The sequence below is a fragment of the Rhipicephalus sanguineus genome, chromosome 9 (assembly GCF_013339695.2).
Source record: "Rhipicephalus sanguineus isolate Rsan-2018 chromosome 9, BIME_Rsan_1.4, whole genome shotgun sequence".
NCBI classification, from domain to species: Eukaryota; Metazoa; Arthropoda; class Arachnida; order Ixodida; family Ixodidae; genus Rhipicephalus; species Rhipicephalus sanguineus.
Genome location: NC_051184.2, coordinates 95,174,874 through 95,196,943, shown reverse-complemented (window position 1 = coordinate 95,196,943; position 22,070 = coordinate 95,174,874). Strand labels below are relative to the sequence as shown.

The 22,070-nt window shown below is 46.8% G+C and overlaps 1 protein-coding gene across 1 annotated transcript in view; it reads right to left on the bottom strand.

Annotated features, from left to right (window-relative positions):
• Positions 1–9,552: 9,552 nt before the first annotated feature.
• LOC119406032 (uncharacterized) overlaps positions 9,553–22,070 on the bottom strand; it is a 97,745-nt gene continuing 85,227 nt past the window's right edge. The window contains exons 13-14 of the mRNA XM_037672878.2: positions 13,830–15,518; positions 9,553–10,360 (exon numbers count right to left, since the gene is read on the bottom strand). Of these exons, the coding sequence (XP_037528806.2) occupies positions 10,106–10,360; positions 13,830–15,518 (1,944 nt within the window). The 3' untranslated portion in view covers positions 9,553–10,105. The remainder of the gene's footprint in view (positions 10,361–13,829; positions 15,519–22,070) is intronic.

The window sequence follows — 22,070 nt, the reverse complement described above, 5'->3', positions numbered from 1 at the left end:
TGAATACCAAATGCAAGGCAGCCTAAACACTTACTCTAATTTCCTTCTTGTCTGGCTCAGGGTTTCGGTTAAAGTTCATGGGAGTTCTGTTTGGTCTCATGGCAGAAGTACTTCTCCCAAATGACGTATATTCGTCCCCGTCCAAGGGGCGAGCCTGCATGACAGACACAGGTACACACATAAGGAAAATGCATCAATACTCAGAGGATAGAACTCCCACATTCTTTATGTAAAGGGACACTAAAGAGAAAAAACATTTTTCTCATAATTACTGTTTCATAATTCTGAAATCAGCACGCTTCCCACGAGAAAACGGGCAACAAGAAAATGCAGTTGGCAACGCCACCTTGGAATTCCCGAACCAAACGTCGTGATGTCAAAGATTCTGACTACATCTACAAGCCCTAGTTGTTCCTATTAGTAAAACTGAAGTACACGATCCTCTGAGGACGTCATAGACCAATCATACCAATTTTCAAGAAATGTCATTGAACCAATCTTGACGAAATACGAAAAATACACTTTGAAATCGACCTTAATTTTCTCCAGTATTAATAACCCATGATGGTGAAGTTAACAACAAAGTTTTCATAGTAAAATTTAACAATGTGAACTGATTCGCTGTTTCTCTTTAGTGTCCCTTTAAACAATCAAATCACGGGATGTAACATATATCATATCAAGCACAAGTACTGACATAGACCATAGTGGGGAAAGGGCTGTGGATTTGTTCCAAGTTTCATCATTATAATCATTCTCAGCCTGTTTATGTCCACTGCAGGACAAAGGCTTCTTCAAATGATTTTCAGTTACCCTATCCTGTGCAACCTGATTCCATATTTTATCCCTGCGCACTTCCCATGAAACACAAGACCTATATAAAACGTTTTATAGAGGTTTCGCGTTTCGTGGGTTGTTAATTTCATCACTCCATCTAGCTCTCTGCCTTCTTCGAATGCGTTTCCTATTCCTTGGTAACCATTCTGTTATTCTTAGTGTGCATCGGTTGTCCGCATGTTCTACGCATTACGTGGTCAGCACAGGTTTATTTCTTCCGCATAATGTCAACTAGGATATCTGCTACCCCCGTTGGTTCCCGGACCCACCACGCCGTCCGGTCTCTTAAAGTTGATTTATTTATTGAAATTAAAAATTAAGTTAAGAATATAGTACAATCTGTTCAAAAGCGCCAAAAATACAACTCCCCGTGCAGGAAAGATTTGAAACGCGAAGTGCGTTCGGCTGCCACGGCGCGACCGACGATCACAAACGCACCGTAGCGTTCCGCTAAATATCTTTCGACCCCATGACTGCGCTTATTATCCTCAAAAATATAATACGCATAACACCAGCAAGACTGGCTCCATGACATGCGCGATACCCAAGTGCGGGGCGTTCGATGCGCTAACTGCGTTGTGCTGCTTCAACACCGCGCGTGACGAAAACAAAGCAATGTACTCCACGTAAATCATTCGCCAACATCGATCATGTCGTTATATGAAAGTGCAAGCATATACCACCATATGGACCACGACCAACTGTAACGGCATGCGGGAATAGTGCATGGATAAGCTAGGACGCGAAATTGCGTTCGCTGCAACACTGCGACGAAATCAAACGTACGCGCCAACTCAGACAGGTGTAAAAGAAGTTGAATGAATGTATGTGTGCTTATAAATGGCTCTTAGACCATCATCGCAGGTGGGATATGCGAACAAAATTTTCATGTCATTTAAAATCATCTAATGCGCCGGCTGCATGCCCCCAATACGCAATTCGTATGGCACTTGAATCAGTCCATGACACGCCTGTTCGAAATTGCTCGAAGTGTTTGGTCCACCCATAACGAAGAACGCGTGTGGGATAGCACGATATGTTCACCCGAAATTTTCGGTATTTTCGAAAACCATTCAACCAGCGGCAGGCGCTGGACACGCGTCGAACGCTGGTTTGTTCTTAAGCAACGAAAAAGAAATGTCTACTTCTGATCAATACACGCCACCGTTATATGCTCGACAAAGTAAATCGAAAAGCACTTCTTTTATCTTCCTCTCTGCACCAATAAACGCTACACGCGACGCGGGAATTAAGACGCGTCGACTTTACGAGTAAAGAAACCACGGACGAAAATGGGATATTCGACAACGATCGAAGCGAACCGTAAGCAAGCAGGCCAGTTCCTTTCACGAAGTACCAAAGAGTATAATGCACGGGGTTACCTCTCGAAGAGGCTGCTGCACCGCAAACTTGCCCAGTCAACCGAACTGTTCGCCGAACTGTTCGAACGAAAGCGTTCGTCCTGTGACTGCTGTCCGTGTGTGCAACATGCACTACCATGGGTTCCACTATGGTTGAACTCTGCTGAACGCAACTCTGCGCGTTGCACGCTACGACGCTACCACGAAGCATGGTAACGCAACGCTACAGAACGCTGGCAACGCCTGCCAGATCGGACAGGTAGAAACAAAGGAAAAGTATCGAAAAGTCTAATGATGATGACACCTGCGGCGCTTCTGCGGCCTTTATTCGAATGAATACACCGTTATTCTAACACATTTGAATAATGTATGCTCATTACACTAGGTAGTTTCGTACGCAAAGCTTTGCGTTGGCTATTTGCGCAACTGCGCACGCGGGCTCCCGTTAAGTGATCGAAATAGCGGGCCGCAAACGCTAACATAGCGTACGCTATTCTAAAACTGACTGTCTCGCAATGCCGCTAGAACTTTCGGACCTTATCCACAACGCACAAATCCCAGCAAATGGCTCGATATGACAAGCACTGAGAGGACAGAAAATCAATGTGGAGGAATCTGCTCTTTCCTCAACTTTACCAATTGTGAAGCCGGCCATAACAACTGCATACTGAACTTCAATTTTTCTCACTGCCAATTCAACATCCTTGTAAATGCAACAATGTAAAATTTCCATAATTCAGCTTGGATGAAAATGTGCAGAAACCACCAGTTTTGCTGTTCCATATTTCAGCACTTTCATGCATGTCAGTCTTGTAGGATGCAGACACTGCACAGCTGGTTATCTTTCTTCTTGTTTCATCTTCCATGCCTTATCATTTACCCTATGTGCAAGGATACCACAAGGTTACTAAAGTGTACAACATTTTTCCTACAGTATATATATTATTGCGATAGCAATTATATGGACAGTCTCGGCTTAATGTTGCCGTCGCCGTCGCCGCCGTCATGCACCGTATATGTATAAGTATATATATATATATATATATATATATATATATATATATATATATATATATATATATATATATATATATATATAAGCCCCAAAGAAAAATAATTAAGAAAAAAATCACAGAATATCCACGGAGTGAATGATGATGAGTGGGCGAAGCTGCGGAGGTTCATCGGTAAACCGTGAATCTTCCGTGAATTCTGCCCAGTACATCATCACCGACGTGAGATCGGGCGCGTTTATACTAAAGGTTCGATGAGTTATGACGACTTGCAGCTCACTTTAATTTTACATGTACGCTGTGAATTTTCATTGTTTAGAAAACCATTGCTTTAGAAAACATCTGGCGTCTTTCGTTAAGCAGCTGGCGTCTTTTCGTTTTGCTTTAGAAACATCTGGCGTTCTTTCGTTTTGCTTTTACAAAACATTTGGCGTCTTCGTTGGTTTATTCCATCAATCAACGGCGTTTTGAACAAAATTTTTATTGTTTAATCACGCACAGGAGAAATCTCACCAGGCACTACCTTGGAGGTAAACAATGGCTGCTAATGGGAATGAGAGACAGAAGAATTCGGCTTTTAGTTAACGCGCACGCTACGAATTTTTTATTGTTCAACAACGCACAGGAAAAATCTCCCACCGGCACCACCTTGGAGGTCAAAGCGTAAGACTGGTTACGCACTACGACTACGAGGGACGAACGGCTTCGCCCCTAAAATGCTTCCGAAGCGCGGAATCGAACCAGGGACCTCTTGCTCCGCAGCGAGTGGCGCTAACCACTACGCCACGAAACGCACATCCTCTCAAGGAGGTTAAAAGATTGCTGGAGTGGCGATTATTGCGCAATAGTGAAGCCGTGCCCACCAAAAGATGGCGGCTGCGCCCGCCATCCTATTAGGGGCACGATAAACCATCGGCTTTTGGCGAAGGAAAGCGAGCGTTTTCCACGCACGCCAGACGACTTGAATGCGGCAACTTTTACGCGTTAGATACTGCTCCAAGTGTGTCTTTGTGTTACTAGTTTTCGAAAGCAAGACTCAAAGTCATAGCAAACTTTATTGGAGATCAATCGCCAATACTCCTCTCGACGGGTTACTTTTGTCGGCAACAACGATCTCTTATTAACAAATTTACGTAGTATTTACATTAACAGATCAGAGCCATTTGACCTCTAAGCAGGTATCACCAGAAAAGAGCATGTTTCCGAGCTCTTTGGTGGGCAAGAGCTGGCTTCACTTTTGCTGGCAAGGCGTTGCGAGAGCTTCCACTCCAGAATTTTTTTAACCTCCTTGCATCCTCCACGTAGCTAACGGCGAGCGTTATATACACACCCTTTACCGCTGGACGGACTCAGAGACGGCAGGCGTTTATAAGGGTTTCTTCATTACCAGCGAGATGGCGCTAGGAGCGCGACGGGCGCATTTAAAAGTCGTCGGCGAGCTCGCTCGCTTCTTCTTATATTTGCGCAGGGAGAACCTTGTCCTTCCGCTGTCTCCTCGCGCGTTTTTTTTTTTTGTGCACTTGTCACAATACAGCCCTTTTGTTTTGTATGCCACCACAAACACGAGCGATTATTCCGAAAGTGATAGATGCAGTTGCAGCAAAGCAAGTATTTTGCTCACAGCTCGAACTGTATGTACTTATTGGGCAGTAACACCTCAAATTTGTTGCAAGAGCAGCCTGAAACAGCATTCCAAACTGAACAGTTGTGGCCAATATCCTGATGCTTCTGTGCAGCCACATCAATTGCAAAGCATGCTTCTAATGTGGAATTATGTGTCATTTACCCACATGAAAAAAGGCCACTAGACCAGCATAATTAACAAGAGAACTTGAGTTTAACCATTCAGCGGCATCATTTTACAGCGAAAGCTGTTATGAGATCATTTCACCGGCCGTTTTTGGCGCCGTAGTTGTCCGCCGCCGCCGCCGCCGCCGCCGCCGCCGCCACCGGTGTCCGTAACCAGTATCGCTCGAAATAAGAAAAAAAAAACAAAATAAGAAAAAAATTCCAGGATGGAACGAGGTTCGAGCCTGGGCCCTCTGCGTGGGAGCCCAGTATTCAACCTCTGAGCCATGCCGGTGCTTGACACTGCTTTGCAAAAAGGTCCTATACAGGCTTCATCTCGGGAAGGAACCACATTAGTATATGCAATATAGCGTGGTAGAAGAGTAAAATAAGCACCAAGCGTCGCACAACGCGAATTCTGTAACCAGGCGTCACACAATGCGAATTGCGCAACGAGTAGGTTGTTGAATGCTTCCAACCCATTACAAAGTGCTCTGCCATAATTCTTCATCGTCATCAGGCACAGCATCAACAAAGTGCGCATAATGCCTTACATGCGTTAGCAGGTACCAACGCTCTCCGTAGAATGAGAAGTAGGGCACAGTGCCTGCTGCCCTACTTCTCAAAAATTACAATGATTTGTAGCGTAGAGGGTTCCTCGCAAGTGCACTTGTATTGGTTCGTTGCCAAGGAAGCCCTAAGCGCATGATCCACTTCCTCGGGGTCTCAGTAAAATTACAATGATTTATAGCGTAGTGGGTTCCTCGCAAGTGCACTTTTATTGGTTGCCAAGGAAGCCCATAAGCGCATGATCCATTTCCTCGGGGTCTCAGTAAAGTTCTTCGCCCCCCCCCCGTCTCTCTCCCACATCAACATATGTTATATAGAATGACGGGAGAGGGAAATAGCGACCGGGTGTCACCCAAGAAAAATTACATAACTGGTGGGCCGTTTAAAGATTCCAACCCATTACAAAGGGCTGAGGCATAATTCTCCATCGTCATCAGTCGTCGCGTCAACAAAGTGCACAGAGTGCCTTACAGACGTGTAGGTGGTGCCTCGCTTCTCCGCAGAATGACGAATAATGGCTTAGTAGGTGCTTCCCAACTTCACAAAAATTTTGATTTTTGGCGTAGTGGGTACCTTTCTAGTGTACTTGTATTGTAGCCCCAAGAGAGCTTAACGGGCTCTAGAAACGCCGCTCTTCCAGCTTTCGCTGTGACTGTGCTGCGGTTTCAGCGCAGGCCTGGCGTTTTTTTTTTCTTTTTTGCATAGACCTGATAGCAATTTTCTTCTTTGCGATATCATTGCGAGTTTGCTTGATAGCTATTACGACATAGGAATCCTTGTGCCAGGTGTGGCTACACTGCAAAAAGCTGCTATCTACCAATAAATGGCCTTGTCACTGAAAGAATGAACCCGTCAAAAGGACGAAGAACAAAGGAGACAAGGTAACACACACAAGTAATCGTTGTGTCGTGTCCTTGCAAGTGCCAGTTCTCTTTGTCCTTTTGACTGGTTCATTCTTGCAGCGTTATGTACCAACTGACCCAGACTTTTCAACCTTACTGAAATAGTCTTGTATTCTTGAAGACCAAAATAAACCAATCTGGGGAGTAGAGGTAAGTTCTCATGCCCGTAGATGACAGTAGTTCGGCAAGGGCAGGGCCACACACCCTTACTGTGCACTTGCTCTGTGTAGGCTCGAAGATCAGTGCACTGTGAGCCTACGGTTTTGCTGTACATTTGTGACCGCCTTGAAAGAGGGCACCGCTAGCCTGTTGTTACAGGCTCTGTGCGCAAGCGTGGGATAAAAAATAATTCAAGCACACACATTTCAGTGAAAAATAAGTGTTTAATTATACTCAAAGATACATGTTGTAAAAATAAGTCGGCTGGCCGGCCACTATAAATACCAAGCACAGAGTTAACCTCGTTGTAACACAGCGCCACTGAAACGCTCAGCACTGAAGTACTATTTGCAAGTGCGTAAGCATTATGAATAGTCTCAGCACGTTGGGAATGAATGGGACAAGGGGACAGACATTTGTAGGATTCATATTCACTCCTTCCAAATTAGCAAATTTCCATGATAAAATGTGCGTGTATGCTTGCACGTTGTAGCTCATACCAATAATCATGGTAGCGCATAAAACATGGCACACTTTAAAAGGAAGCACTCAGTAGATCACCAGCGATTTACCCCAAGGCACATTGCAAGGGTCTGTGTACATTGTTTTGTAAGACATGGATGTCTGCCAAATGTACACTGCTCACAAAAAGAAATGCAACATCAAAGCACAGTATAATAGCTGGCATGCGCAATCGCTTAAGATAGCCGTATCGTATTGCTACAAATCTGAAGACAATTAAAACGACACTCTGACCACGATTAAAAGCGAATAAAGCACGACGTTTCGGCCCCCGTACGGGAGCCTTGTTCACAAATTTTTCACTTGTTAACAAGGCTCCCGTACGGGGGCCGAAACAACATGCTTTTATTTGCTTTTAATCGTAGTAAGAGTGTTGTTTTAATTGTCTTCATGTCCGTTCCTGACCAGACGGGTATCCGTCCAAATATCGATTTCTGCTACAAATCTACTTGCACGACGTTGGTTCTTATGCAAGCATACGAGCGAATATGTCGATGCAACACGAAATGAAGACAGTGGGTGCGACAGTTATGTGCATCCCTCAGCCCTGAATTGATGCATTCCATTCTGGAAGCACTGTACAACTGACACCAGTTTCAAATTCCAAATACACGTTTAAAATTTCTGGCTATTTCATTTGCAGTTGATCAGAGAGTAGCACTACAGCCTCAAAGGAAAATAGCCTGAAGACAAAAACGGAAAGTGAGAACTGTTAAACAATGGTTATTTCACAAAGGCATCAGTTTCTAAGTGAAGGCATACAGCAGTAACTCGTGCCAAATATTTTTAAAAGATTCTATATACATATCTTCATTTGGTCAGACGTCCATTCAACATGCTTAGAATGGTTCGCAACAGCATCTCAATTCTAGCGTGTTAAAATGATCAATGGTTTAACAAAACTTGAAATTCGGCGAGATGGTGCATAGCTGATGGGAAATTTTATGCGCAAGAACAAGGCAATTCACCAGAGCGCCCGTCCTGTCTCTCTCGTTCTGGTGAATTTCATTATTCTTGTGCACAAAATTTCCCATCTGAAAAGTTTAAATTTGTTGTTACAAAGAACCACAGCGAGTGCCATTCCATGAAACAAGATAGAGTGGACCGTTACAAGGCCACCTGGTTTTATGTTGTGCGAGGCCTCTGGAAAATTACTACAGCCACGAGGGATGATAGACTAGCAGGACATAGCCACTTAAAACGGCATGGCACTTTGAACGACTTGAGTCGCAAGACATTCGATCCACATTATAAAAACATAGTTCAGCTGTTTTATCACAACACCACTAATATTTATAAAACTGCATGGGCAAGCAACTTTGCACGAACTTTACAAACATTTACAAAGACTGCGTGGATGAAAAACTATTTTTGTCATCAAAAATAGTTGCCAGCCAGCCAGACTTGCCAGCCAGACTAGTGGCTCCATAGAAGCATCAGTCATGCATCGTACATACTCCTTTTGATAGACTACAACTATTGCAACCAACTGCAGTGATAACACAGACTCAGCATTGCTCTGTCCAATGACAAAGCAAGAAAAGAAGTAACATCAGAAAAGGCATCACTACAATATTGTGGCCCCAGGCACTTCTTTTATCGCATGACAATGTGTCATTTAGTAAAAAATAGTTTATTATATGCATTAATCAGTTGTCAGAGGGTAAAATTTTCTTTTGCTTTGTGATATCACATGACAATGTCATTGAGTAAAAATAGTTTGTATGCACTAATCAACTGCTCTACAATATGTTAAAATATGGCAGTGATACAAAACAACGTAAAAACACTAAATATCTTTATGAAAAGTAAAATATAAAGGCAGGAGTGTAATAAGTAATGATGCTTTCAAGAGCTGACTGCAAATAAATGCACCAAAGAGCACGTGGTAATGTGCATTTGTTTCATCTCTAATGAGATTTCAAACTTTAATGAGGTTCCACAAAGACAACACCTAAAAAAAAACCTAAAGATAAAGCACACTGCCCGGTAATGTAAATGCATACTTGCCAACCTATGTACCTCGAGATTCACGAATGGGGGGGGAGGGGGAGGGGGGGAGATTTTCAGGGCCGCTGTATTATGTGCAGGTCTGAATGATTGCAGTAAAGCTTTTAGACACAGTGTGATTACACGCACGCAAGGCAAAATGTGCTATGACCCACAATATCTAGCAGTCCCCTCCCATACTTAGTATGTTTCACAAAACGAAATTGTAAGAAGGTGAAGCTAACTTCGCATGCACCGCAGTGCGACGTTATCACATATTCCTCGTCAAGATAAATGTAACATGCCGAATCATAAATAACCAACGCCACACATAAAAGCTGTGACCTGCCTCCCCCTTCCCCTTCTTGCATGAGTGGTTGGAGGGGAGGGGGCTGGGGCTGTATATCGGGAGATTAATGGCCGCGCCCATACTATCGGGAAGACTGGTGAGAAATCTGGAGTCTCCCGGACAAATCTGGAGAGTCGGCAGGTATGTAAATGGCTGCCGCCAGTCTGGTTGTCAAGCGAACGTGTGGGAATGTGAAAACATTTGGAACATTTGCAACACGATAATTCATGTTGCCTAAGTTGCACACATTCACAACCCTGTTAAAAACCAACCTGTAGCAACGTAAACAGCTGCAGCAAGTGTGGTTGTATAGACCAACATGCGCAAACATAAATGCATTTGCACCATTTCTTGCAACATTTGTCATTCTAATAAAATCCTGCACAAGCCCGCCCTCAGCATAAAACAAATCAAAGCGCAGTGCCCAGCATATGTGCACAATGAAACACTTAATACTCTGGAATACAAACAGACACCTTTAAAATATCACTAACGTGAATACTATATATATATTGCACATTTCAGCAATCCATGCATGAGGTCTGCATGCTAAAGCTTTTATCACATAAGAGACGGTCAAGCCATGTCATCAAAATGTTGGAAAGGCAGCGACGTTCAGTGTTTAGTGGATGCCAAGTTTCTAGAGCTCAATTTTGCTTGGTTAGCCTCGCGATTCTCTTTCAGAAACCTTTCAAGATCTCCACAGTCGATGGCCTGTGGCAGCCATCGCTGCAGGAGTAGTTCTTCAAGAAACCAGATCTGCCAATCGCGTCCAGTCGCCGTCACGACAATGTAGGTGTTGTCATAATCGTCCTGACGCTGTATTTGAACGTCCTGCACACCCGTCCAACGCATCAGAAGCTGTCTCACCTGGAGGCAAAAACGAAAGAATGTAATTGAAAACTTTTTAAGGCGAATTGACACAAAGTGTGAATACTCGCAGCAGACAGTTGTCTAATACCAGAACCACCGATATCACCAATCGTACACTGTATAAAACCTAATGAAGCCAACACACAAAGTAAAGGAAAGCATAAGTGGTATTACTTGCGAGCTTAATTGAGGTTTAGTAATGATGACAAAGAAAAATGAATTAAAGGGGTGCTGACACAAAATTTCGCCGCCGAGATAGCCTGCAGGATTGATTGTCGTGAGCATGTGTATATCGCACGCCCGTAGACAGGGAGGGGGGGCGCCACCCCCCCCCCCCCCCGAAATATTTATGATACATGGTGTTTTACCGAAAATAAATAATGAAAATAGGCGCTTTTCTCAACTAGTCAAGGCTTTCAGCAAGTGCCCCCCCCCCCCCCCCCCGAAAGAAATTCCTGGCTACGGGTCTGGTATATCGCATACCAAATCTCAACAGCAAATACTGCTTTGGAGGTAATTTGTGAATTCTGAGGTTCACGTGTGCGATCCAGCACTATACCCAGCACCTCGCAACAATGACATCTAAAGTGACCTGAAGGTGACCCCCAACTTCTGAGATGACACCACTGCAGCCAAGCTTCAATCTGGCGCAGCTAGCATGATAATGTCATAGTCGCCATTGCACTTTCATCGCAGCCTGCTATTTGGTAGCTGCCCGCGAGTACGTGCTCACAGCGAATGTGCGGAAAGTGCGGAAGCCGGAAAGTCGTCGCCATCAGATGACGATGTTGGCGACGATCACTCAGCACATGGGGCAGGCATAAGAACGCCAGCAGATGATGCAGGCGGTGCGGAAGAGCGCCAGAGTTCTGTGCGCCATTTCACACGCTAGATAGTGTTAGTTGCATTCGGCCGCTGGTTGTTCTCGGAGCTCTCCGAAACCAAAACCGAGAGTGGTTGGTAATAAACAGACTACCTGTCGCGCTGCAGCAAGCGATATGCTGTGTTATGACTAATAAGCCCCCAGCAACATATTGTAGCAAGAAAACAACAAACAAAAATTTTTGTGTCAGTATGTCTTTAAAGTGGACGAAAAAACAACACATTACCAATTACGCTAACCAACGTACATTATGCAATCTACCGACTGAGCTACGGTGGCAGTCATTCGCCCATACACTATATTTGATATTAATCTAGATGTAATCCTTTTGCAGTGTTAGCCAGCACCGTTTGTAGTCGTGGAACATTCTGACCAACTGGCATCACGAAACAAGTGACCCTTTATGAGCTGGTAGATGATCAATCGGCCCTGCATGCTGCCTAAAGGTGAAGTGAATGAAGGGTGGAATGAATCGTGGGGCCAGTTTCGTTGTTAAACTCAACCTCACGAAGCCAATGTAACGAGGGTACTGTCCTGGCCCGTTTGATGCATTCAGGTAGCGTGTGAGGTTTACTGGTCAGCTGGAACCTAGCCGACATCGGTCGATGCCGTCTGTGGCTGTCGGTCACAGATGTCACATTTAGAGCAGGAAACCAATAACATTACTCTCGAACTTTGTTATAACCCATCTTTTATTGACACTGCTGCCTTCCGTATTATAACAGCTGCCTCCCTTCCCACCGCCCAAACCTCTATTACTATGGCAGGCTGCAGCTGCAACACCTAGCTGTTGTAATCTTGAAGGCCACGCCTTGTCCCAGCCTACTTACACTGGTGTGTGCAGCACGCAGTGATGCGATAGGCAAAAGCCACTTTGGCGTAGCTTCTGCAGCAGCAAAAGCCTCCGTCTGGAGCAGTATAACAACCTTTTGGAGCAGTTGCCAAGCAAACATTTTCAAACGCAAACACTTGTCTCTAAGCTTGGCCAGATGAACAACCTGTTTAACAATATTGATTTATGCACAAATACATGCACCTTAAGTTAGAACATCCCAGAGGTAACTTAAGTATGGTTTGAAAGCACATTGTCTTCTTTTTATCCAAAAGACCACAAGGAAGACGTCATGGCTCATGGTGCAAATTACGAGATGTTTGCAAAAATGTAGCAGGATGTAGCAGGTTTCACCACTTGGCGCATTTAAGCACAACTGGCGCAGCTATCACATCAGTGAGCACACCACAGCAAAGGAGGTATGGGGGAAGGGGAAGCAACTGCAGTAGTATGTAAGAAGGCAGTGCTGTGAATAAAATAGTGCGTGCCATGGCTTGCACGCCACCACGTCCGACGACTAGCAGCAGCGTCAGTGGGACGCGGGAGTTTTTAACTGCCGTGCCTAATGGACAATGACCACCGCGGAACGCAATACAATGAACATGAATGTGTGCCGATTTTTTTAATTTCGAAAACGATTTGTTTTATATGCACTGAAAGCCCAATTTTACTGTGTTAAAACGGGGTTTCAAACGCACATATCTCTATGGGATTGCTTTTCAGAGGGAATTTCATTTTTATTCCATTTCGTCATGATGAGGTCCAATTGTAGACTGCCTAGCCAAAGAGTCAAGACAATGGCTAGTTTACAGAGGGCCACAGATGAAGGCGTTTGCACTCATCGTGCACCAAATATGAAGTTAAAAATCGGAAACGCCAAAGCGTCACTTCATGGAAATCGGCAGGGACTATTCAGCTACGTTTTCTTTCCCAGGACAAGATGCTTTTGCTCCCTTCTTCAGCAAGTCTTTTTGGGGCATACATAGAGCGATTATTGCAAAAAAAACGGGCTTCTGGAAAAGTGTGGTGCAGGTTTTCCCACTTAGCACAACTTGGCACAATTGGCACAGCAGTTCCGCCAGAGCGGCCATAGCAATAGAGTTCCCATGTGAATGGAGCGCAGACACACACAAGTAAGGAGAAAGATCAGAAAATTTAATAGCCCGTTAGCATTGGTGGCTCAGAACCAGCTCAAAACCATTCCCGTACGGCAAAGACCTTGCGGGACGGTAAACCGCCGTATATCTGTGGCAGAGACCCTCAAACGGGAAATGACCTGATAACCCTCCCCTTAAGGTTTAGCTAAATTTAGAGATCCCCATGTGGTGAGGGCTAATCTAGAAGGCCCCACTATGGCATCTTTCCTGCCCTATGGCCCAGTTACATATTCGCACTCGTAATATATTCATTATACCACCACCCAAAGCCGAAACTTCGTCAAGATAATGATAATCCAAATAGCGCTTAAAGCAATTGTAGCTGAAACATCCACACCACTACGATGTGCCGCCATCACACACCACTACGTCTTCTGCTTCATTATTTCTTAGAGCAGCTTCAGAATGGAAAGGCCTACCCTATGACATCGTCGCCATTGCCTCATCATCTAATTTCCAAGAACGCATCACTGATCATCTGCAATGTTAATTGAATCTTAGCTGTTTGCCTTTTATTTTGCAATTCTACCCCTTATGTAACATCCCCTGGATGGGGCCCTTGAAGGAAATAAAACTAAACTGAACGTGTCTTACTGCGTTGAGCTTGTCCTTCAGCATCTGATCCATCACCGGATCAACTATCTGAATCCGGACGGGATCTCGCTCGGTCACCTCCTGGTGTGGCTCGTGATATGCGGGGTCACAGGGCAGCGAGATGTGACACGGGTCCAGTGACACTGCCAGCGAACTGTAGGCTCGCAACGCCACCATCGGCAACCTGTGGGTCTGGCAGTCATAGCCGCCACCCGCGCAGACGCCCACGCGACACATTTCTCGGGGCAGCTGGCGTTGCTCTAAACTCCACCGCAGGAATGAGACCACCAGAGTACCCACGCTGGGGTCCTCGTCAGGGTCCGGCTCGGAGTTGCACTCTTCCTGTGGCCGGTGCAGAGGAAACACCAGAGAATGACGACAGACCTCTTCTAGGTCTTGCCCGTCTTCACCGCATCCACTCTGGTTCGTCGCACCGGGGTCGTCCGTTTCGTCTTCTGGATCGTCCAAGTAAAGGGGCTCAATGTAGCCGTCTACAATCTGCCAGGCATGAGAAGGAGCCTCCTTGGTAGAAACGTTTTTGTCCGTGCAACGTTTTGTTGATGCCTCTGTAGTCAGCTCGGACCTTTGGTCCTTGCCCGCTGCTGCTGCTGGCAGCATCATCGCGTGTCGCCTCCTTGTCACAATCTTGCCCACAGGCGCGAGCTTTTCGCTTCCCAAAAACTCCGTGTATATCCCAAGCAGACAGTTGGAGCATAGCCCTGGCTTGGATTGTGCACCAGGTTCATGTTGGCCCAGCAAAGTCTCTTCTTTAAGCCATTTTTCAATAATCTGGAAGGCAGTCTTGAACGAATCGCAACCTGAGGCCAGACCATCGTATTCTGCAAGTTCGTTGTTGTTCTCGATGAGACAGTCGATCTTCCAGTGAAGGATGTTTGAGCTCCACACCTTGTCCTGCACCTCTGCGCCACGCAAAACGTCGACGAGAACATCAGCAATGCACCATGGAAAGCTGAAGAACGTGTTCTCCGCCGCGCTGTGCTCGTACGTCACCATGTACCAGGCCGACGCCCTGCGAAGCTTCCTCTTGCGCAACTCCGCTTGACCGGACACGGAGCTCTCGTGCATTTCCTTCAAGATTTCCTCGTAGAAGACATTGCGCGTGGTGACCGTCAGAAAGTTTGTCATCTTCTCGACAAGGTCCTCCATGTTCAGCTTGTCTGTTTGGGCGTTGTGGTACGTGTCGAAGTGTTTACCATGCAAGCCATCACCTCGCCTTCCGACCCGGTTCAGAATCCGGCGCAGGTTCGTGTTGTAATCGGAGAGGGCTTGCATCGCCGACTCACGGTAGTCTTCCCAGCCTGGTACGGCAAGCGCCTGGCACCGGCCGGGATCGACGTGCCGATGACCCAGCCTGCCGACGGCGGCTTCCAGGGAACGACAAGTGCGGTAGAGAACACCGAGTGCCCTGTCCGATCGGTATGTGGTCTTGTGGCTACCTTTCTCCATGAAGTCCGGGTAAAGCACGGGCCGTTCGTCCCGCCTGAGAAAGGCCAGCTTGCCGTTCTTCGCAAAGTCAAGGCAGATGCTTATCTTCTCGGCGATGGCGAGGCACTTCTGCGAGTGAATGCCCTCCTGTTCCTGATCGGCCCAGGCAAGATGTGCATTGGACAAGACGCCGATAGAATCATTCTTGATGTAGTTGCATATGAACTGTATCATATCTTCGATCTGCAATGAAAGCAGAAGATACATCCATATAAGTTGAAGCCTATTTATTTCATCTACTGCACTAGTTTTAACGACCAAATGAAGGACTGTGAACACTATGACTACAAACACTTATGTTGCAGTGCCCAGCGAAATGTTTAACACTCAACTCGCGATTGTGGTAACACGGTCAGTAGTCAGATCCAATCTTACCGGTCAACTGTGTCATCATACAAATTCCAGAATATCAACGGTTCTTGCTTATTTCAAGATCAACAACATGTGGCAACATTGAACATCATTTCAAGGGATACTGAACAAAACTTTTGCCACCGAGATTTTCACACAAATTGAACGACTAGGTGCTGAAATTAGTAGACACAGTCTTATTGCTGACAGAAACTAGCAGAAGATAATAAATTTAATGCGTCTTTCACAAACTGCCATGCCTAGCGGCCACGCTGTGAACTAGAGTGGGTGAAGTTTAACCTTACTGGAAACGGGTATGCCAACAATGACAGCAGTCGCCTGTGTCTCTCAACCCGCTCTGCTCCCATTACTGTTCTTAGAACCACTGCGAACCAACGTTTATAGAACCAGGTCAGTTGCAAAACTGAGCGATGTTGCGCGGCGCCACCGCCATCAGCGACAGATGTGGCGCTGCTGTCGCAACAGGATTCACTCACTCCGCTCTCTTCAGCCGGTGTTGCGGCGCGTCGCGTCAGTATCCGTGGAGGCTGCTTTCTGCGCGAACAGCGAGGCGTTTTCTGTTGTGCTTCGGATATGCTGCGTGTCTTCACCGTGCCGACATATTCTGTTCCGAGACACCCCGACATTTCTTTTGTGCCTAGGGTTACCAACTCTTCAATGAAGGGAGTCGGGACGAGTGGGGGGGGGGGGGGGGGGTCCATTGTTTCGGCCTCTTCAGCTGGCTACATGCTGCTCGCAGCACTTCCTCTTGCCGGAGAATGTACCCGTAAAAGTTGTCGCGTTTCGCACAGAAGTTCAGACAAAGTAACTGAAGCCCTTCGCAGCCACCGCAGCATTGCTTCGTGCGTGCTATTCGTGAGAACTTTGTGTTCTGGAGCGTGACGCGCGTTGCCAGGCGTGCGTTGGATCACATAAATGTTCTAACTGGACGGTACGGAATAAATCCGGGACATATAGCTGTCCCGACAGGGACGGCTCGCAACGCTGTATAAAAAGTCGGGACAGTCCCGCGAAATACGGTTGGTAACCTGTTCGTGCCCCGTGTGACCTTGACCAGCGAGCGACGTGGGATCGCGCCATTCCTCGTATGGACAAGAAACTGTCCGACATATCACCTGCATGTGATATGCACATTCATGAGGAAGACATCCTGAAGACTTTCACTCACACGATCAACGATAAGAATTAAGATTGAAATCGCCAGCGGAAAGGAGCCTCGTCGAAGATTGCGTCCCAAAGATATTCCCGAACTTGCCTTGATTTGAGTGATTCTGAAAATTGTGCTGTAAATATTTTTTACAGTTAATTAGAGCTGTCTTATGATAAGGTTTAATGCCTGAGACTAAATAAGTTGTGCCGTTTGTGTGCATCACACCATACATGCAATATCTGAAAGATTGTTTTTCTGCATTGCGTGCGAAAAATAAATACAATTTTTCTTTCTGTAGCAGGACTGAAATTGTGGCGTGCAGTACACACACGGCGATTTTACCACTCAGTAATTACAAGTAACGACAGCCGCGGTACAGAGTGAAAACTCCTCACTTCAAAAAAGTGAAAGTGAAGAATTATCGAAAAAAAAATAGCGCGAAAGACTACGGAGCACCAGAAAAAGGATTACACAAACAACAGCGCTGACTTGCAACAAAGATTTATTCGTTAACACCACGCAATACTTGCACAGTCCAAAACGAAAAGATATAAGTACCAACACGCCCAAGCATCCGCTTTAGCTAAATAATTACGCTACGAGAATGCGCCATATAGTTAATTTCTTATAGGGTAATGGACAGACTCGTATGCTATGCTATCAATCTTCAGTTATCTTGGACAGTCTTGAAAGCCATAGCTTTACTGACTTCGCCTTACCGCTGCTGAATATTACTCAGTTTTACATTGCAGCGGCAGCGCAACGAAAAATCACGATAATATACAATCGACGACAGGGGCGTAGCCAGAAATTTTTTTCGGGGGGGGGGGGGTTCAACCATACTTTATGTATGTTCGTGCGTGCGTTTGTATGTGTGCGTGTATATATACGCAAGCAAAACTGAAAAATTTCGGGGGGGGGGGGGGTTGAACCCCCCCAACCCCCCTTGGCTACGCCCCTGATCGACGAGTAAACAACCGAGCACTTTCTGAACGGCTGACCCGGCGTTTGTCACGCAGACTACGCGTTTTCGTCTGCTAGCGGAAGCTTGTTGCGCCGCCAGCGCCACCAAACCGGAAGCTGTCCCGGCGCCGCGCGACGGGTTGGCTGACGCGGGGAGTTTTGCAACTTACCTGGTTCTATCACGGCCGGGCTAGACCGCACGCGCGCGCTCGTGCGGTCTAGCCCGGCCGTGGTTCTATAGGCCTCCCAAGCTCGGCCAGGGGGCGCTGCGCCGCACGCGAGATTCAGTAACGAAGACGAACACTGTACATGCTGCGGGGGAACTAGGGAAACGATGGAACATGTACTGATTGAATGTGGCGATATTCACCCAGGTATACGTGTGGGCACGAGTCTACAGGAAGCCTTGGGTTTTAGGGACAACAATGGAAAGCTGAACACGTCCGCGATAGAAATAAGTAAGAGACGGTTAGAGTATTGGTGGCAGAAGAGTAGAGATAAAGTACAAAAATAAATAATAGGGGGGGGGGGGGAATAAGGTCATTCTGCCTTAAGAGGCAGAGAGATAGACCGTGAATTTATAAATATTTTTGGTATAATAAGATAGATTTAATCAATGTAGACAAGGTATTAGGCCAGCATGAAACAAGGAAGTTTTTCCTTTTTCTTCGAGCATGGTGGCAGACATGTCACCGCCCCGTTATAAAGGGGACGCTCATAGCATCCATCCATCCATCCTTCGCCGCCTTTCTTGCGAAAACCGGTCGCTCCTGTCCCCACACCAGCCTTTTGACTGCGCTGTCTCCGCACGTTCAGGCACCCTGCACGCGCTGTTCTCTGCTCGCCGTGCACGTGCAGCTTCACGTGTCGCTTGCTCTGAAGGTTTAGAAAGATCCCTGAGATGGAAAAAAACGTTTTAACGGTGGGAATCTTACCAGAGGAGGACGGTTGATCGACCACCTTTTCGGGACCGAGCAGGTCGTCAAGGGCGATGCTGTTTGTGCGAGCGCTACGTGCGTGCAGATGCTGAACGGGCACATTTCTTTGACATGAGTAGGGAGGTGACTGCGCGAGTTCTGTAATTATGTTACCGGTAAAACGCACATTCGTTGCGGCAGTCTTGTATACTCGGAGCTGTCAGCAACCATCCAGCACGCTTTCGCGTGCGTTTTCTATTGATAACTTTTCAATTGCTTGGATGCCAAGTTTGTCGTGCGGCTTTAAATTTATTATGAGCTCAGTGTGAAGAGCATAAATTTACATCTGCCCTGTTGAGTCACTGGCTGCATCGCAATGCGCAGTGTTCAGTTTCGTGGGAGTTTCACTTTTGCCGAGGTTTGCATCGAATGATAACAACGTCGGATCGCAAGTTTAATGTCGCCTTGGATTTTTTTAGAGCTGCCTTTGACAGCATAATGATATACGCAAACAAAAAATAAATAAATATTTCATGCCCACTTCGACGATGCATGTTTCTTGCAGAGGCGTGTTTCATTTCGAATAATATCGACGCCTGATCACGCACCGTGTTCGCTTATTCGAATGTCGCTTTGGTTGTTTCGACAGCTCGCTTGGTCAGCATCATACTATACAGGAGCGTAGCCAAGGGGAGGGGGGGGTTCAAACCCTCCCCGAAAATTTTCAATTTTGCTTGCGTATATGTACACGCACACATACAAACGCACGCACAAACATACATAAAGTATGGTTGGAACCCCCCCCCCCCCCCCGAAAAAATTTCTGGCTACGCCCCTGATACTATACAATACCCACTGGGATCGCGCATGTTTATGATTATGCCGAGATTTGTGCCCAATAATAAGCGCATCTGAATTCGCGACGCCATCGAAAATTTAATTGCCACCTTGGTTCTTTTTTCAGCTCGTTTCCAAAGCGGCATGCAAGGCTTTTTATTACGTGCCGAACGCATGACAATAATACGAGGCACGCCGTGGTGGATTAATTCGGATTAATTTCGGCCACCTGGGTTTCTTTAACGTGTAGGTAAATCTAAGTACGCCGGTGTTAGTGCATTTCGCTCCCATCGAAATGCAGCTGCTGTATGCGTGAATCGAACCCATGACCGCGATTTTAGCAGCGCAACACTTCAGCCTTCTAAGCAATCACGGCGTGTCACATGCAAGGCCAATATAAACGCTCAGTGCAAACATGCAGCTTAATTCTGTTTACAGGGAGCCGCGACGGGAAATGTACCGCAATCAGCTGAATTAAACACTTAGTACTCACGGTACGTTATTTAAACTGTGGTGTACTAAGCCCAAATGCTCCGCTGCTGTCACATTACAAATTGTTGACTCGGAAAGCCAGCGCGCAATCTCGAAACGTACAGTGGCTGTCTATTTGTTGTAACTTCGGTTCACAAACGCGCTTCCCTTTCAAATGAGCACGATCATTGCGTTTCTCCCCGTTAATAGTTCGTAATACTGTGTACGACAAAAACTGCCTCAAGGTGACAAGACCGCGAAAGCATCGCGGCGAACTGCCATAATCCACTCTTGACGCCTCTGCTCCTCTGACTGCTTGCATTGGAAACGGTAGAACATGACAGGAAGTTTTCGGCTCTTCGACATTTTTAAACTTTTGTGACAGTTCACAATGCAGCAGGACTGCGTGCCTGCTTTCGAGTACGACGAAGGAACGGCACCCATAGCGTGAAAAATGCGAGATAAAAGCCCCGGGGAGCACGTTCTCCGCGCGCGCGATGGGAAAACCAAGCAAGAGCGACCCGTCCCAGCTACCGGAGTTTTCCCCTCTCTCCGCTGGGGCGGCGGACGGCGCTGCGCAAACTTGAGCGTTGGAGATGCTCCCCGCTAGGGTAAAGCCCCTAAAGAACGGGGCACGTCTTAGCCAGTGGCGGATCCAGAGGGGGGGCGGTAGGGGCGATCGCCCCCCCCCCCCCCAAAGCCTGTGTGACCCCCCCCCCTTCCGTCCAGTGCTTGCGTCCACCTCCTTTGCAGGTTGCCCCGGCGACCACTGCCCAAACCGCAGAGGAAGCCGAATGGCTAGAGCGTTCGCTTCCAATGCGGGAGCTACTGAGTTCGATTCTCAGTGCCGCCGGACACCCGCCGGTTTTTCTAATAAGCACAAGAGTTGCCCCGGCCTGCCAGTTTGTGTTCTGGGAACTCGAGACGGTGCCCTCGTCTTTCCTCCAACTTCTTTCACTCCCTTTTTCAACAACGCTGAGCCTCTGTCTGCTACTTTAATCCCCCACCTCTGAACAGGAGGGTTGAGATGTCCTTCTCGACGAGAGACACCCTGTGCTTTTCTCTTCTTCTCTATCCAAGAATTTCATCTCCTCAACCCCCTTCCTCAGCAAAAGGGGGTGACAGCTTAAAGGAGCATTGACACAAAAAGTTTGAATCTTGTTTTTTCTACGGATGGAAAGCTCGTTTCCTCGAGCGCGCGACGGTTAATTTTTTGTAGATGGTTTTATAGCGCCCAGTCGCAGTTTCGGTTACAGAGAGCGCCGAGTGAACACAGAATAGTTATCATGTAAATAGTTATGATGTGTATCGAGAGGGCAGCCACTCTACCGCAGAGAGACAGCGAGAGACACACTATGCGACCCCCCCTCCCTCCCTAGCCACCCCACGGCCTACAATGGAATCGAAGAATCCGGCCCAGCGCGTCGTCATTCCATATGTGCCGGGCATCAGTGAACAGCTCTCCAGGGTCTTCGGAAAAGCGGGAGTCACAGTAATTCACAAACCGTAGTCGACGCTCACCCGCTTGCTACCGAGGCCGAAAGACGGAGCGTCACCAAGGTGTCGTGTTCGGAGTGTCCAACCAGCTACATAGGCCAGAGCAAGTGTTTCCCGGAGAGAATACGCGAACACAGGAACGACGTCAGGAAGGTGGAAGCGCAGCGCTCTTGCAGAGCATTGTGAGAAGCCCGACCATAAAATCGACTTTGACGGCGCTTCTGTTCTAGAAACATAAAGGAATATGCGAAGGAGACTCTTGCTCGAGTCTTGGCACATTCCGCACACGCAAATGTGACCGCTCGCTAGGAACAATGCCCCCAGTACACGTTCACGGTCTCCGAAACAAGAGGGAAAGGGAAAGCCGGAGCCGTGGTGAAAGAACAAGACGCGGCTATGCTTCCATGACCAACGTAGTCACACCCTGAGGAAGGGACCGAATCGATCCCGAAACGCTGGGCTCTCTTCAAGCTGTGGCTGGAGCCATTTCAGCTTCCTAAAACATAGTTGACTACGTGAGCACACAAG